At 42.6% G+C, this 15,855-nt stretch overlaps 1 protein-coding gene across 2 annotated transcripts in view; it reads right to left on the bottom strand.

The window, feature by feature from the left end:
- The window catches only part of Mfn1 (mitofusin 1), a 49,783-nt gene extending 42,120 nt beyond the window's left edge, over positions 1-7,663 (bottom strand). The window contains exons 1-3 of one of the 2 annotated variants that reach the window (XR_001783736.2): positions 7,411-7,663; positions 5,090-5,208; positions 2,733-2,868 (exon numbers count right to left, since the gene is read on the bottom strand). Coding sequence is in view for 1 of the 2 variants with exons in the window: in NM_024200.4 (NP_077162.2) it covers positions 2,733-2,868; positions 5,090-5,201 (248 nt within the window). In the remaining variant the exon portion in view is untranslated. The remainder of the gene's footprint in view (positions 1-2,732; positions 2,869-5,089; positions 5,209-7,410) is intronic. The other variant, NM_024200.4, reaches the window with a different exon arrangement.
- Positions 7,664-15,855: the final 8,192 nt, after the last annotated feature.

The following is a 15,855-nucleotide window of genomic DNA, read 5'->3' as shown; positions in this document are numbered from 1 at the left end:
GTTGTTTGACCTTAAGAGGCACTGCGTGTATATGATAAACATACATGCAGATAAAATATGGTACACATAAAAAGAAAATGAATTTTAAAAACAACAACCCTTTTTTCCTGAAAGAGTAAGCATCTCCTTGATGACTTTGTGCAGCAGTGGTTCTAAAGCCGAGTTTGGGTCTCTGCCCCCATTAGAATCTGGGAAAGCACCAGTGATGCCAAGGCCTCTGCAAATTATGAACCCAAGAATCTGACTTTAAAGTTACAGGCAAGCAGAAGCAGGCCCCCTCCTGGGCCTGACCAGTACTGAGATCACGGGTATGGACCACCATGTGGGACTCTGTTCAAGCCTTTTCATAAAGCTTTATCTCCAGTCACCAGCCACCCACCTTCTGGGGACTCAAAATTTTTAACTCTCAAATCATTTAATGTCCAGCCCTAACCTACCTAAAATAATCTAAAGGCTGCCCTAACTCACTTAGGCTCATTAGCATAAATTCAGGTATGCTCAAAGGAGCTCATAAATAATAAAGCTATTCCTATCACTCAGGAAATCCTAAGGATTTTAGCAAGCCTGTGATAGAAAAGGACATAAATACCACTTCTGTTCTAGGATCCCAACCATTCCTGGTTTTCCTGACCTGTTCCCACCAACTTATCTCACTCTGTCTTATCCGTATGAACTATCTCATCAACTCCCCAGATCTCAATCCACAATAACTTCTAAACTTCCTAGAATTTACCCAGGTTGCAATCTAAATTATCCAACTTGGCATTTGGGGACTTTATTTGAATGCCTAATAACCATCAACAATACACATCTATATCATGGGAACACAAACATCTGTTCATAAACCTATCATAATGAGTGACATTCAACCAAGTATTTTGTAATTCTTACCTTTCTAATTAATCTCTAGGCTACCCCAATTATTTTTATTTACATGTATGTATGTGTGCCTGCTTATCTGTATGTATAGATACCCTGAAATTGGAGTTAGAGGGAACTGAACCTAGTCCTCTTCAAGAACAGCTAGTGGTCCAAATCACTGAGCCACCTCTCCTGCCCCCTGGTCACTCTCTTATGTTTTACCAACACTTCCTGTCTAACCTCATAAGCCAGCGAGTAAAGTCAGCCACTGCAAGTCAGGGATCATCTGTTCTTATCTCTTAGCCTCAAGGAAGACAACAGTTACCACCACCTAGAGGTCTCTTTCTTCCTACTCCCTCACCCTTATCTTAGGTGGAGCCAATTTTATGGGGCTACCTCTTTCTAAACTCTTGTGTCAGACCCCAAGAATATTGTGCCAAGCAACTCAAATAGTAAAACAAAATAATAAAACACTGTGAGAGGTTTAGAGACTTAAACATGATACTTTAAGACCAGAACTGGTGGGGGGATGAAGCCATGTGATAGAACTCTGTCAGGCACGCATTACAGCCTGGTTCCATCCCTACCTGGCACCACAATATCACTACTACTTACTAGAAACCAAAATAAAGTCAACACAGAAGAACCAGTTCATGGCTCTGTCTTAAAACAGCAGAGTAACGAATAGCATCTGAGAAGGAATCTTTACGATGCAGTACCCAGGAAAGCCTTCTGAGGTAACAACTGACGGGAGATATGAAGAATGATGTAGGCTGTAATATGAGAAACAGCTTGGTTCTATGGCATGAGTTTAGTAAATAAACACTACTACTGGTTAAAAACAAAAGGGACAGTTGAGACATGGAGTGCAGTTAGTCACTTGTCCCAAGGGGTGTACAGAGCACTCAGAGAGCACAAAACTAATAACCGTTTTGTTTGTTTGTTTGTTTGTTTGTTTTGTTTTGTTTTGGCAGTGATGGGGATCCATCCAGGGTCAGGCACACTAGGCACCTTTTTTTATCATAGGTCACATCTCCAGCCCAACACCTGATGGTTACATGGATATATCAGCTGTGAGGATGATCACTCCATCACCTGGACACAATGACATTCAGTGCTCCCTGCTTTCCTAGGGGAAATCACAAGTTGTGTCTTCTAGAAGACACATAATAATTGACGTACAGTTGTACATGTCTTTAATTCAAACATTCCACTCAGGAAGCAGAGGCAAGCAGATCTCTGTGAGTTCAAGGCCAGCCTGGTCTATGTCAATAGTTCCAGGACAGCCAAGGATACACAGTAAGATCCTGTCTCAGGAAAATTAAAATAATCAATATGAACCTAGAATAACTCACAACCTAGGTATTATGGCACAAGGTTGTAGAATCAGATTCAAGGCCATCCTTAGCTATATAGCAAACTGGAGCCCAGCCTGTGCTACATGAAACCCTTTCTCAAGAAAATAAATAGAAAAAAAAATCATAAATCATGTTTTTCATTACCCATTCCCCAACTTTCTAACCAATCCTTTCTAGCCAACCCTTGACCAGGCAGTAGTGACACAGGCTTAGCGGGCAGATCTCTGAGTTCAAGGTAAGCCGGGTCTACAGAGTAAGTTACAGGACAGCTAGGGCTACACAGAGAAACCGTTTTAAACAACAACGAAGGAAGGAAGGAAGGAAGGAAAGAAGGGAGAGAGGGAGAGAGGGAGGATGGAGAGAGAGAGAGACAAAAGGGAAAGGGAGAGAGGTAAAAACTGTTGTGGGGAGAAGTAAGAAGATTGCAACCCACTGAGTCATCAGACAAGCTGGGCTATGAGCACGAAAAGGTGACCTGTGCAAAGAACCTCAGATGAAATGATATCGGCTTACCTGCCAAAAAATGCCACCTTCATATGTCTCCGAGACAGCACCTCCCCAATGACAGCAAGCTTGTTTCTGTAGCCCTGTATTTCCACCAGATCATCCTCGGATGCTATTCGATCAAGTTCTGGATTCCTGTATGTTGCTGCAAAATTGAAATGGTATTAGATAAAGTAATATAAATAAATCCTGCCAATTATACAGAGGTATACATTTTGGGTTGTTCTATATAACAGGTCAATTGAAAAATAAAAATGTTCATGGTATCTGAGTATTTGGAGTTTTTCTTCTTTTGTTTTTAAATGTGTATGTCAACATGTATTTAGTCTAAAAGTAAATGCCCTCTGAAAGGATTATCCTGCCTGGGCTGGGTGTGGTGGCACACCTTGAAGTCCCAGAAGTGAGGAGGCAAAGGAAGGTGGATCTCTCTAAGTTCAAGGCCAGCCTTATCTACAAAGAGTACCTGGACAGTAAGCGCTACGGAGAAACCCTGTCTCAAAAAACAAAAATGAAACCAAAAAACACAACAAAATAAAAAATTCAAGGACTCAGTCAAAGGGGTTACTTAATACTTATTTATGTAGGACTCAAAAGTACAAGGCATATGAAACACAAATGCAGTTTTAAAGAAGAAATAAGCTAATAGCCATCTATGCTTTTCACCCAATCTTAAACTGGAATCTATGCTTTTCACCCAATCTTAAGCTGGAAAGGACTTCCACGTGCTGAGCCGGTTCTCCACTCCTCCGATAGTAAGGTGGGTAAGTCTGTAAGCTAGGCAAGCCTTGCTGCCTCCTCACACGTGGGTTCCCACACAAAAAAACACAAGTCCAGTCAATAAGAAAAAGTAGAAAGGTACTTATGGACTGAAGCGGGACTCATCAGAACCGAGCCACTGGCCACATGACCTAGCCAACAATGGAAGGAGTGCCAAGACCGTGGTTTGAAAGGGACAGCCTCAGGTTACTTTCTTCTCATTCCAGCAATAGAGAAACAGCTAATGCCTCATTTTGTCTCGTTTTGAAGATAAGACATGGAGACTCTGGGTCATTATAACCTGAGACTCTTCAAACGAACTCAGTGCTCAAGTGATTAAGCTTAAGCTTTTCACGCCTCATTTTGCATTTCAAGAACAGTCATAAAACACGGGCAACTTCTGAACAGCAGAAAGACTGGCACTGAGCTTCTCTGCAGCGGTGGTCCTGACCTCCTGATGCCCCAGTCTTGTATCTCCAAGGCAAGGCTGCAGTCTGCAAAGTCTTACCTCAAGTGCGCAGTCCTAGCTGTTTCCCATTTGATGCTTCGTGATTTACACTCCTATTTCCTAGCCTCCCCCTCTCCCTGACGTCCCCCCACTGAGGTTTTAATATAAGTCAAAGTAAATTCAAATTCTAAGTCCTGCCTTTGCACTAGCTCCCAGCATACTGTTCGATCCAGAACTGACAGGATGCAAAACAAGATATTACTAAATTTAACTTCAGTTTTACTCCCTATCAAGTGTAAGAAACAATATTTTTCACAATTCACTGTTAGCTCACATTCTTCCCAAACTGGAAACAAACTGTGTAATTTTTTCGCTCAACGAAACTTCAATTATGTTACATTTGGAATTGGAGATACGTAAAGTTCCAGGCTTACTTAAGAAGCTCAAAATCTAGTGACAGAGATTTATAGGAGCAAGGGGTAATGTTTTCTTCAAAGACGAAATTAAATGCTTCCCCATGGTCACCGGAGATACTCTGAGAATTCCTCACTTTTCATTGTAAACTTAACAGACAGATATCCTTAAAAGCTAAAGAAATTCCAATGGCTCGCTCCAAATTAATATATTGTGGTAAGACAATTGGGAATACCTTTGAGCAGTTACATAGACAGAAGGTAAACATTTATCCTCCCACAAAGCAATTACATCTCACGTGAGAACTGACAAACTGGGGTGGAGACATGTAATGGCTTCATACGGAGAGGCCGGCTTCCCAGCTCTGTGACCTTGAGCAAGCTGCTTTGCCTTCACAGTGCCTTTCACTTACCTACTAACTAGTCTTAGGAGTAGTAAAGGAATTTTTACTACTGTAAAACACTCAGACTAGTACCTTACTCTTTTCTTAACTGTGAAATTGTTTTCACTCACTATGGCATAGTTCCCAGAATGCAGAACAATGTGAATTCCACAACTAAGCCTGAGCAGGTCACATACCTGTGTGGATGCAGAGGCAAGTGGAACAGAGTTTAAAGCCATTGGAAGCTACACAGCCATTTCAAGGCAAGTCTGATCTCAAAAGGGTAAAATAAAAAACTGAAGTGGAAATAATAAAGCACCTGCGTACACTTTCAACAGTAACCTTACTAGTTTAAGAGGTACCCACCTTCAACAAAATGTGAGCCCTCAGTAACAAACTCCAGTAACTGGCCGAAGATTGCAGTGATGGCTTTCTTTGCCAGCACAAAGTGCTTCAGTGGAGATACCGTTTCTGCCATTATGCACCTAGGTTGAGAAAAAGGTTAGAAAAGCAATAATTAAGCCGGGCGTGGTGGCGCATGCCTTTAATCCCAGCCCTTGGGAGGCAGAGGCAGGCGGATTTCTGAGTTCGAGGCCAGTCTGGTCTACAGAGTGAGTTCCAGGACAGCCAGGGCTATACAGAGAAACCCTGTCTCGAAAAACCAAAAAAAGAAAAAAAAAAAAAAAGAAAAAAAAGAAAAGCAATAATTAGCCTGTGGATGACAAATGCCTGGAGTCTCAGCTACTGGGGCAGGCTGAGGCAGGGGGTGCACTCACACCAGGAAGTCCAGTTTTACCTGGACAATGCGACATAGCAGGGCTTTCCTCATCTCCAAAGCTCTACTTAAACTTAACAATGAGGGGCTTGAAGACGTGATTCAGCAGTTAAAGAGAACTGGCTGCTCTTCTAGAGGACCCAGTTCTATTCCCAGCACCCACATGGCAGTTCACAACTGTCTTAAGACTCAAGTTCCAGGGGTTCTGATGTCCTCCTCTGGCCTCCACAGACACAGGTACACACATGGTACACCAAAATTTGGTTGCATATATATGCAATCAAAATACCCGTACACATTTAAAAAAAAAAAAAAAAGCTGAATGATAAAGGTGTGGTGTTACACACCTGTGATCCCAGCCAGGAGGAGGCTGAAGCAGGCCAGCCTTGGTAAACCTTGTTCAAAACGAAAAACTCAAAATCTCTCAAAACAGTTCAGGTGGAGGAGACTAAGTTCAATCCTCCAGAAACCAAGTGGTTGAAGGAGAGAACCAACTCCAGCAAGTTGTTCTCTGCCTCCAAACACCAACTGTGAAAGTCTACCGCTTCCACATATAAGTTAAATATAATTTTAAAAACCATATGAAAACAGGGCAGTGGTGGCGCATAGTCCCAGCACTCAAAGACAGCTGGATGTCTGTGAGTTCAAGACCAGCCTGGTCTACAGAGCAAGTTCCAGGACAGTCAGGGACACACAGGGAAACCCTGTCTCAAAATCAAACAAATAAAAAACAAAAACAAAAACAAAAGAAGAAGAAGAAGAAGAAGAAGAAGAAGAAGAAGAAGAAGAAGAAGAAGAAGAAGAAGAAGAAGAAAGAAGAAATGAAATGTGCATGCCTCCAGGGCTAGGCAGATGTCTCAGTGCTTTAAAACACTTGTTGCTCTTCAGAAGGACTTAAATTGGTAGCTCACAACCACCTGTAACTCCAGTTCCAGGGGATCTTATGCCCTATTCTGACCTCAAGGGCACTGCGCAGAAACTGTGGTGAAACATGCATCCGTATATGGAAGAAAAACATACACATTAAAAAATCTAAAAACAGAGCAAACATTTAAAATCATGCTTAGTCTGATACCTGCTAGTTCATGCCTCAATTTCCTAATAGCAAAAAATTAACCTGGCCAAATAGATAAAATACTTTTTAGTATTATTTATTTATTTACAGAAACCATGTTAGTCAGAAACCAAAGATTACTCTCGAGTGATCTCCCATTAAAAAAAGAGAAATTTGCCTCCTGTCATGTTACCTGTAATTCAGTTACTCAGGAGTGTCACACAGGAAAAGCTGAAAATTCAAGTCTACAAGAGGCAACAGAGTGAGATCAAGGCTTGCCTGGGTCTCTCAGTGACACTCAGTTTAGAAACCGGTTTAGGGATACAATGGCATTTGCCTAGCATGGGAGACCTGGGAGGGGCTCAATCTTCAATCCTGGAAGAGTAGATATGTAAATAAATGTAAAATCGGTAAAAGCTAGTAACAAAAATCTTGGTTGTAATCCCTAATTTATTTTCCTCGAGTGAAGATGAAACTAGTTTAGCTAAACTAAGTTTCCCAGTTAGCGAAGAAAATAAAAGAATGCCCAAGTCTTAATGCAGTACAGACACCAAGAAGGTAGCAGCTTTCGTCACAATTACGGAGTCAAGACTTAAAGAAGGCATGAAGGAAGGCTTCAAGCCAAAGTCCCCAAACTTAAAGGAATGTTGAATTTAAAGTAAAAGACGTTCTACCTGGAAGCTCCTATGAAAAGCCACCAAAGACAAGCACACGCTAACGCTGGTGTGCGTGAAAAGAAGCGCCGTGGCCACCAGGAGGGTGGCTCCCTCCGGAATCCTGAACTGACGGCGCGGAGGAGGTGCGTGGGGAGAGGAAGCCGCGTGGGCCGAGAGCCTGCCCAGCCGGGTGGATTCCTACCTGGACAGGGCCTTCCCTCAGGCTGGCCGCCCGTCGCCCTTGCCCGGCCCGCCGCCCCGGCCCGTCAGGGCGCTCGCGCTGCGCCGGTCCGGAGCTCGAAGGTCACCCCGGACGTCGCCACCCGCCAGCGGACACTCACTCCGTCCCTGCTCCCCACTGTCACCCAGCAACCACAGCTCCGCCACAGCCCCCTGGCTGTCTCATCCTCCCGAAAGAGGGGAGGTGCCCAGAGGAGGGGCTAGGGGCGGCTACTTCCGGCGCTTCGGATCTCCTATTGGCTGACGCTTCGAGACCAGAACTGCATATATTGCGGGCGCCATTTTCCTTCAGGGCTGAAGGCGAGGTTTGTTTTGGGCAGGAGTTCTTATTAACCACTGGGCTGTTTTCTGTTCCACCTTCCAACTCCTCCCCTTGGTTTTTCCCTTCAGAGTTTTCAAAGCTCAAAGGCGCCAAGTGTGAAAAGATGTCCATGGTTATCTGAGGGTGTAGGGGGAGAAGTACCCCAAAACCACATAGATGTTTATCATGCGGGGGGGGGGGGGGGGGTCGTCAAAACTTTGACTTTTCCAATTGCTCTGGTCTTGATTGGTTTTCTGGGGTTACTGGAGTGAGCTGTGTGTGTCTACTTACTGTAAGAGGTATTACTCAAGAAAATTAATTGTTCATGATTTAAACTTTGTTAGGAATCACCTGGGAATCTTGTTAAACCATTGATTGATTGATCGAGGGTGAAGCCCAAGGACTCTACATGTTCCACCTTCCAAGAGAGGTTTCACAGCATGTGTCCTGAGAGGTTCTTTACAGAGTTAGCAAATGAGATGCTTTTGCCAGGGAAGCCCCTTTATCCATATGAATGGCAGCTACCTCATCTATAAAATACTAAAAATGCCTACTTCATGAATTGTGGGAAAGTAAATGGGTTAGGGTGTAAAGTGCTTAAAACATTGATGGGCACCTGCAAAAGTTGGATAAATAAAAATAAAAGTTGGATAAAAAAGTTGGATAAATACAGTGAATGAGATCATTTCAGACTATGACTGCTATTATGGGGGGGGGGGGAGATCAGGACAAGAGGATAGAGTGAAGAAAAATGAGCAAGGTGGAGCCAAAGAGGTATGTGTTTTCTGAAAGGATGTCATTTCTCAGGTCATTTCAGGACTGTTACTGGGAATATCTGGAGAAAAACTGTCCAAGACACATAGGAAGGACAGTGCTAAAATGGATGAGTTAAAAAAACAAGCATGAGCTGGGCGTGGTGGCACACACCTTTAATCCCAGCACTCGAGAGGCAGAGACAGGCAGATTTCTGAGTTTGAGGCCAGCCTGATCTACAAAGTGAGTTCCAAGACAACCAGAGCTATACAGAGAAACCCTGTCTCCAAAAAAAACAAACAAACAAACAAACAACAACAAAAAACAAAACAAAACAAAACAACAACAAAAAGAACTCACAAACCCGCTGTCACAGCCTCCCAAGTGCTAGAATTCAGATCTGTGCTCTCACTCTGCCTAAATTTGAAGATTTTTGTTTTGGGTTGTTTTTTGGAGACAGTGTCATTTTATATAGACAGTCCTGGGTCCTGGAACTCACTATGTAGAACAAGTTAGCCTTGGACTCACAGAGATCCAATGCCTTTGCCTCCCAGGCCAGATTTTTTAAAATGATTTTTTTCTTTTTGAGACAGGGTTTCTCTGTGTAGCCCTGGAACTCACTCCATAGACCAGGCTGGCCTTGAACTGCCTATTTCCAGGGTATATAGCCAATAAGGATCAGTACTTAAGAGACTGGGGAGAAGGCTCAAGCAGTAAAGTTCTTGCTGTGATGGCATAAAGACCTGGATCCAGATCTCTAGCCACTCATGGGGAAAACAATAATGCTGGGGGTGGGGAAATCTCTGGAGCTGGCTGGCCAGGCTAGCAAATCAGTGAGCTGAGTTCTTTGAAAGACTTGCCAGGCATGGTGGCACACACCTTTGAACCCAGCACTTGGGAGGCAGAGGCAGGAGGATTTCTGAGTTCGAGGCCAGCCTGGTCTACAGAGTGAATTCCAGGACAGCCAGTGCTACACAGAGAAACCCTGTCTTGACAAACAAAAAACAAAAAAGAAAGACTGTTTCCAAAATAAGGTGGAGACTGATAGTGAACGTTGCTCACTGTTGATCTCTAGCGGCTAATGTACTCACACGTGTGCACATACTATGCAAAGCACAGCAAAGACAGGTCAGTACCTAGGGGCTGGCGAATAACTCAGTGACAGTGTGTTTAGTGTGCACAAAGTCCAGAGTCCAATCCCAGTGACAACTGACATAAACTGGAGTCATCAGGGAAGAGGGAACACCCAATTGAGGAACTGTCTTCAAATAATTGGCCTCTGGGCAAGTCTGTAGGGCATTGTGTTGATTAATGTGTGAGATCCCAGCCCACTTTGGAAGGTGTCACCCCTGGGCAGGTGCTCCTTGGTTGTATAAGACAGCAAGCTGAGTGAGGCATGGAGAATAAACTAGTAAACAGTATTTTTACTGAACTCTGCTTCAGTTCCTGCCTTGGCATCTCTTAATGATGGACTATAAAGTTTAAGGTAACACACACACACACACACACAAAGAAAAAGAAAACTAAAACAAAAACAGGAAGACCCCTTTCTTCCCCAAGTTGCTTTTTGGTCATAGTGTTTGTCATAGCAGTAAAAAGTAAAGTAGGCCAATCCTAACACTAAAACACACAAAAATGACCATTTAAAATTATTGACCAAAAAAAAAAAAAAAAAAAAAAGAGTCTTGGGTCTAGAGAGATGGCTCAACAGTTAAGAGCACTGACTGCTCTTCCTGATGTCCCGAGTTCAATTCCCACCAATCACATGGTGGCTCACAACCATCTGTAATGGGATCTGATGCCTCTTCTGATGTGTCTGAAGACAACTACACTGTACTCTTATACATTAAATAAATAAATAAATATTTTAGAAAGTATAAAAACTCTCAAGGCTAGGTGCCAGGTACACACTTTTAATCCCAGGGTTCAGAAGGCAGAACCAGGAGAGTTCAAGGTCAGTCAGGTCTACATAACAAATTCAAGACCAGCCAGGGCTACAGTGTGATACCCTAATCTCAAAAACAGTAACAAAATATTCTCTCCTATTACCATGTGTTCTGGGGTTGAATGAGGGTCATGAGGCTAGAACAGCCACACCTTTACCCACAGAGCAGACATCTACCTGACCCCATGGCTCATTCTTGTATTCCTGAGCACTGTCTTAATAGATCTTCACAGCTGTTTGTGAAAGAAAATAAAACTTGAGACCTGTGATTCATGTAATTTATGTCAAATAGCCCAAAGAGTTGTTTGTTAGCTTTGAAACCTGGGGCTGAAAACATAGCAGAACAGGCCAGGACATGCCCAGGCAGGCCCATCATTAAGACATTCCTGAGGCTGCTTGGCCATAAAGATAAAGAGAATGCAAAGACATGTCCGGACTGGCCCAGCGCCTCCCTATCTCCCGCCCTTCTGACATGGGTTAAATGTTAACCAGAATGCTCTGCTGTTACCTCGATCTGCACGTTCAGTCCGCCGATGTTTAAATGAACCAATTGTGTGAAACCACGCCAATTCCTCCCCCAGCCCCAGCCCCTTTTCTATAAAAACCCCTAGCTTTTGAGCCTCGTGGCCGACAACTGCTATCTCCTGTGTGAGATATGTGTGGGCCCAGAGCTCCGTCATTAACCTACCTCATGTGTTTGCATCAAGACGGTCTCTCTTGATTCTTTGGATGCATGCCAACTCTGGATACAAGTAGGGGTTTCCCCACTAGGTTCTTTCATTTGCTCATTTGAAAAACAGTGAAATACAAAGTCTTGAGCTGTCTGAAAGTTGTTTAACATTCTCTCCATTGTTTGTGGTCATGATCTATTTAAGGACCAAGAATAGAAACCAGGTGTGCACCTTCAATTGATACATGTTCTCTTTTAGGCATCAGTAATGTTCAGTGGGATCAAAGAGTATATTTTCACTTTCTCGAAAGAAACGTTTTAAGATGCTAGAGACTTTCCGGTTGGTGGTTGTTAGACTATGGGGCACAATCCCAGACAAATCACACCAGCTGCAGGTCTCTCACGTGGGATGTTTTATTGGCAGAGGTGGCCTCTGAGCGGGAAGAAGTGAGAGGGCTGCAGGCAGGGATGAATCTCTTATCCCGGCCATGGCGCACGTGATGCATGAACAAAGAAAGGGATGTGTGGCAGGTGCCAAGTCAATGGACACAGTAGCAGCGCTGTCACCTGGAGATGACTTGTCTCATCACTGGGTCCCAGAGCTGCCTATAAAGAGCTTGTGACTGAGGATGCACCTGATGCTAACAGTGGTGGCACATGCCTTTAACATTCACACTCAAGAGCCAGAAGAAAGTGGATCTCTGAGTTCGAAGCCAGCCTGTTCTATGGAACTAGTTCCAAGACAGCCAGGGCTACATCAGAGAAACCTTGTCTCGGCAGCGGGGGGGGGGGGGGGGGTGTGGGGGGGTGTTGCTAGATATTTATAAGTTGCATTTATTCTAATTTAAAATACACTTGACCAAAGATATGATTCCTTCTTAGCTAGAATTCCATATTCTTGAATTTCATTCACTTATATAGGTCCTACCCAGTTTCTCCCATGTCTATATATTATTGTCATATTTTCTTTAAAGTCAGTTTAATTGGTGTATGTGTGCATATGTGGTATTCATGTGTTTGGAGGCCAGAGGCTGACATCAGGAACCTTCTAATTGATCTCTACCAATCTTTTTGTTTTGTTTTTATTTTTATTTTTTTGTTTTGAGACAGAGTCTTTCTATATAGTCCTAGCTGTACTAGAACTCACTATGTAAACCAAGCAGGCCTTGAACTTAGAACCACCAACCTCTACCTATGTGTAAACTTTATGCTGGGTTGAGTCTAGGTGGGCTGCCTGAGGCTCCTCCAGACCATTCTGTCCTTTGTTTCTTTAATTTTGCATTTTTGTTTTTCACTATCCAGATTGGATCAATACTAAAAGGAACTTTTTTTTTTTTTTTTTTGGTTTTTCGAGACAAGGTTTCTCTTTGTAGCCTTGGCTGTCCTGGAACTCACTTCGTAGACCAGGCTGGCCTCAGAAATCCGCCTGCTCTGCCTCCCGAGTGCTGGAACCAAAGGCGTGCACCACCACACTTGCTATTTTTAACTTCAATTTCAATTAATTAGGATTTTTAGACTTACAAATAATGCACACTTTGACATAAATCCTGGCTCTTAATAATGCAGCTTCATAATTTAGTTTTGCATTTATCAAGAAAGATGATTGGCTTTCTTACGGTGTTTGGTGACATCTACCATATTTTTTGTTACAAAATGCTTTTGCTAGTTATGATGGTCCATGTCTATAATCCCAAAACATGGGAGGTAGAGAGAGAAAGATCTCGAGTTCAAGGCCAGTCACTTCAGTTGACATAGCAAGTTAAAGACCAGCCTATGCCTAGACCCTATCTCAAACAAAATCATAGGGAAAAAAAAAAAAAAAAAAGGAAACAGAGGAGCAAGCACAGTAATGTATACCTGTAACCCCATATTCAGAGCATGGAAGCAGGAGAAGCATAGCAAATACAAGAAGAGCTTGTTCTACATAATGAGTTCCAGGTTAGCCAAGGGTAGAGAGTTAGGTCCTATACATTCCTTCTTGTGGAGAAAGCTCATTAAACTCAGAATGTTCTAAATGGGGGCAATAAATTCCATTCTGTAGAAAATCACTCTTCCTGAGTTTTTCAGGAAGAAAACAACTCAAAAGTTTCAGGAAGTTCCTGAAACTGACCAGATGCACCAAGTTCCTCAGTCTATAAATGTATATAAACAGTAAGGACTTCTGAGAGACACTCTCAGACCAGCCACGCTTCCTGAAAGAGGCTTAAACCATCTGGGTTAAATAAACGAGATACAGACAAGTTTCCTACAGATAGCATTGACAGCTCTAGGTTTCCAACTTTCATGAGTTGTTACTGTACAAGGACAGGCTTTTGGTGAAATGACTGTCTTTGAGTCATTTTTGGTCTGTAACCCTTCACCTTGTAAATAATCCCAATAAACTTCACTAATACACACACACACACACACACACACACACACACACACATACACACACACAAAGTTGAAGTTTTGCTCTACTACTTAGAATCCAAAATAGATACATACAAGCTGTGTTGTGGCACATGTACCCAAGGGAGCAAGCTTCTATAGGTCGGATAGAAAAACCAAAAGAAAACAAAATAATGTTCTCCACCTTATTTTTTTTTTAAATTACATTTGTGTGTGGACAAATATGTTGATCAGAGGACAATTTGTTGTTCCTCTTCCTTCCAGGGATCAAATTCAAATGTTAGATTTAGCAGGTGTCTTTACCATCTTGCCAGTTCTGGAAATTTTTCTCTTTACATAGGTCTGCTTTTCCAAAAGCCATTAAGCTTAACTGTTTAGGATCCACTAAAGCAGCCATTAAGGCCTATTAACTCAGTGGGATCTGGTCTCATGCTAAATGCATCAACAAGAACAAAACTGAATGGAATTAACATGTTCTCTTCAGTCTTTGATTTCTATCAATTAAAATACACATTAAAAAAATTAAGTCTGCTTCTTGAAAGTCAAATTTCTTGAATTAGATGTTTCCCAACAAGCATAAACAACAGAATTACCAAGAAGCTTAGAGTGAAGCTCTGAAAAACACTTCAAGGACAAAGGCTCATTGTGTGCAGTGGTGTGACAGAGCTTTAGGCTGTAGTCCAAACCTGGGTAATTCAACCTTGGCTTATTGGTACCTTTCTGCTGTCTTATAAGAAACTGCCCAAACTGCTAAGATCCTAAGCTTTATGGGATACTTAACTAGTTATAATTAGATGAAGTGAGGTTTTAGGAATACAGGCAATCAAAATAGAAATAGTGAATTGTTCATTGAGTGATCCATTCTCAGTGTTATGGTTTTACTTGAGACAGGATTTTACTTGGTAGGGGGGTCTTGAGCTATCTACATTAGCCTCCTAAAAGGTAAAGTTCCAGGTCTGCTCCCCTGTCCATTTGTTTTGAGGCAAGATCTCAGTTCCACTTCTTGTCTGACACTCATCCTCACTTAGGTAAGGATGATCTCAACCGTTAATCTTCCTGCTTCTACTTCCCAAGTGCTGGGATTACAGGACTGTGCACTGTTATCCACCAGGCAAAGGTCCCCATGGTTCTTGATGTTATATTACTACTCCTGGACCATACTGTTATATTGTTAGTATAATGCAATGATATACATTGTTGTTCCCTTGATACTGCTATTTTAGAGGCTATTTATTGCATTATGTTCCCTCTAATTCAAATTCTGAAGTTGTTACTCCAGGTGCCTCAGGATGTAACTCTTTTGAAGACTTTAATTAAAAAAATGAAAATTTACCTATGTGTTTGAGTGAATGCCACATGTGCAGGAGCCTGCAGACACCATAAGAGGATACCAGATAGCCAGGTGTGGTGGCACACGACTTTAGTCCCAGCACTCGGGAGGTTGCTGAGTTCGAGGCAGGCGGATTTCTGAGTTCGAAGTCAGCCTGGTCTACAGAGTGAGTTCCAGGACAGCCAGGGCTATACAGAGAAACCCTGACCCGAAGGAAAAAAAAAAAAAAAAGATACCAGATAATCTCAGATAGAGCTGGGATTTAAGGTGGTTGTAAACCACCTAAGATGGGTGCTGGGAACCAAACTCAGGGCAACAAGTGCTCTTAACCACTGAGTCACGCCTCCAACCCAAGATATTTCTTTTTTAGGTTGAGACAGGATCTCAAACTTTCTGTATCTTGACCTTGAGCTTCTGCTCTTCAAATCTCCATCTCCAGAGTGCTTCGATTCCAAGTGTGGCCATTGCATCCTGCCCCAGATTTTTAGTGAATTAAAATGAGCACGGTAGGCTTGACCATGATTAGTGATTCAATAAGGACTCAGAGATTTAGGACAGCGTCAAATCAGGAGAACACCATGTGGCACAAAGACTGTCATGGACAAGCTGAGAAGCTAGGGTTGGATCCTTCCCTAGTGGCCCTCAGGAACAACCTCTGCCAGTCGTTTCAGAACTGAGAATTGGTTAAATTTCTACTATTTAAGAGACATGTTGTGTAGCTCTTACAGCAGTCACTGGAATGCCGTCATCCCCATTCCCAGCTCTATGATAATACTTTAGTGGCTCTCAAATCCTAGGTACATGTTTGTGAGAAGTTGGGGCATGACACTGTAGTTCTAGAACTAAGGAGGAAATACCAAGTGCTCTGGTAACAGGTACTTAGATGAAGATAAAATGCCAATTGGTTATAAGGAATATAAGGTGCTTGCATCTGTACTGTCTCACATCTTCCTGGCACTCTCCCATTCCATCCTTCAACTCAAGTAGAACCTTTAAAAAGAATTCATCAGGTGTGGT

The sequence above is a fragment of the Mus musculus genome, chromosome 3 (assembly GCF_000001635.26).
Source record: "Mus musculus strain C57BL/6J chromosome 3, GRCm38.p6 C57BL/6J".
Classification (NCBI taxonomy): domain Eukaryota; kingdom Metazoa; phylum Chordata; class Mammalia; order Rodentia; family Muridae; genus Mus; species Mus musculus.
The sequence above is the reverse complement of the archived record's forward strand: the minus strand, read 5'-3'. Positions and strand labels throughout refer to the sequence as shown.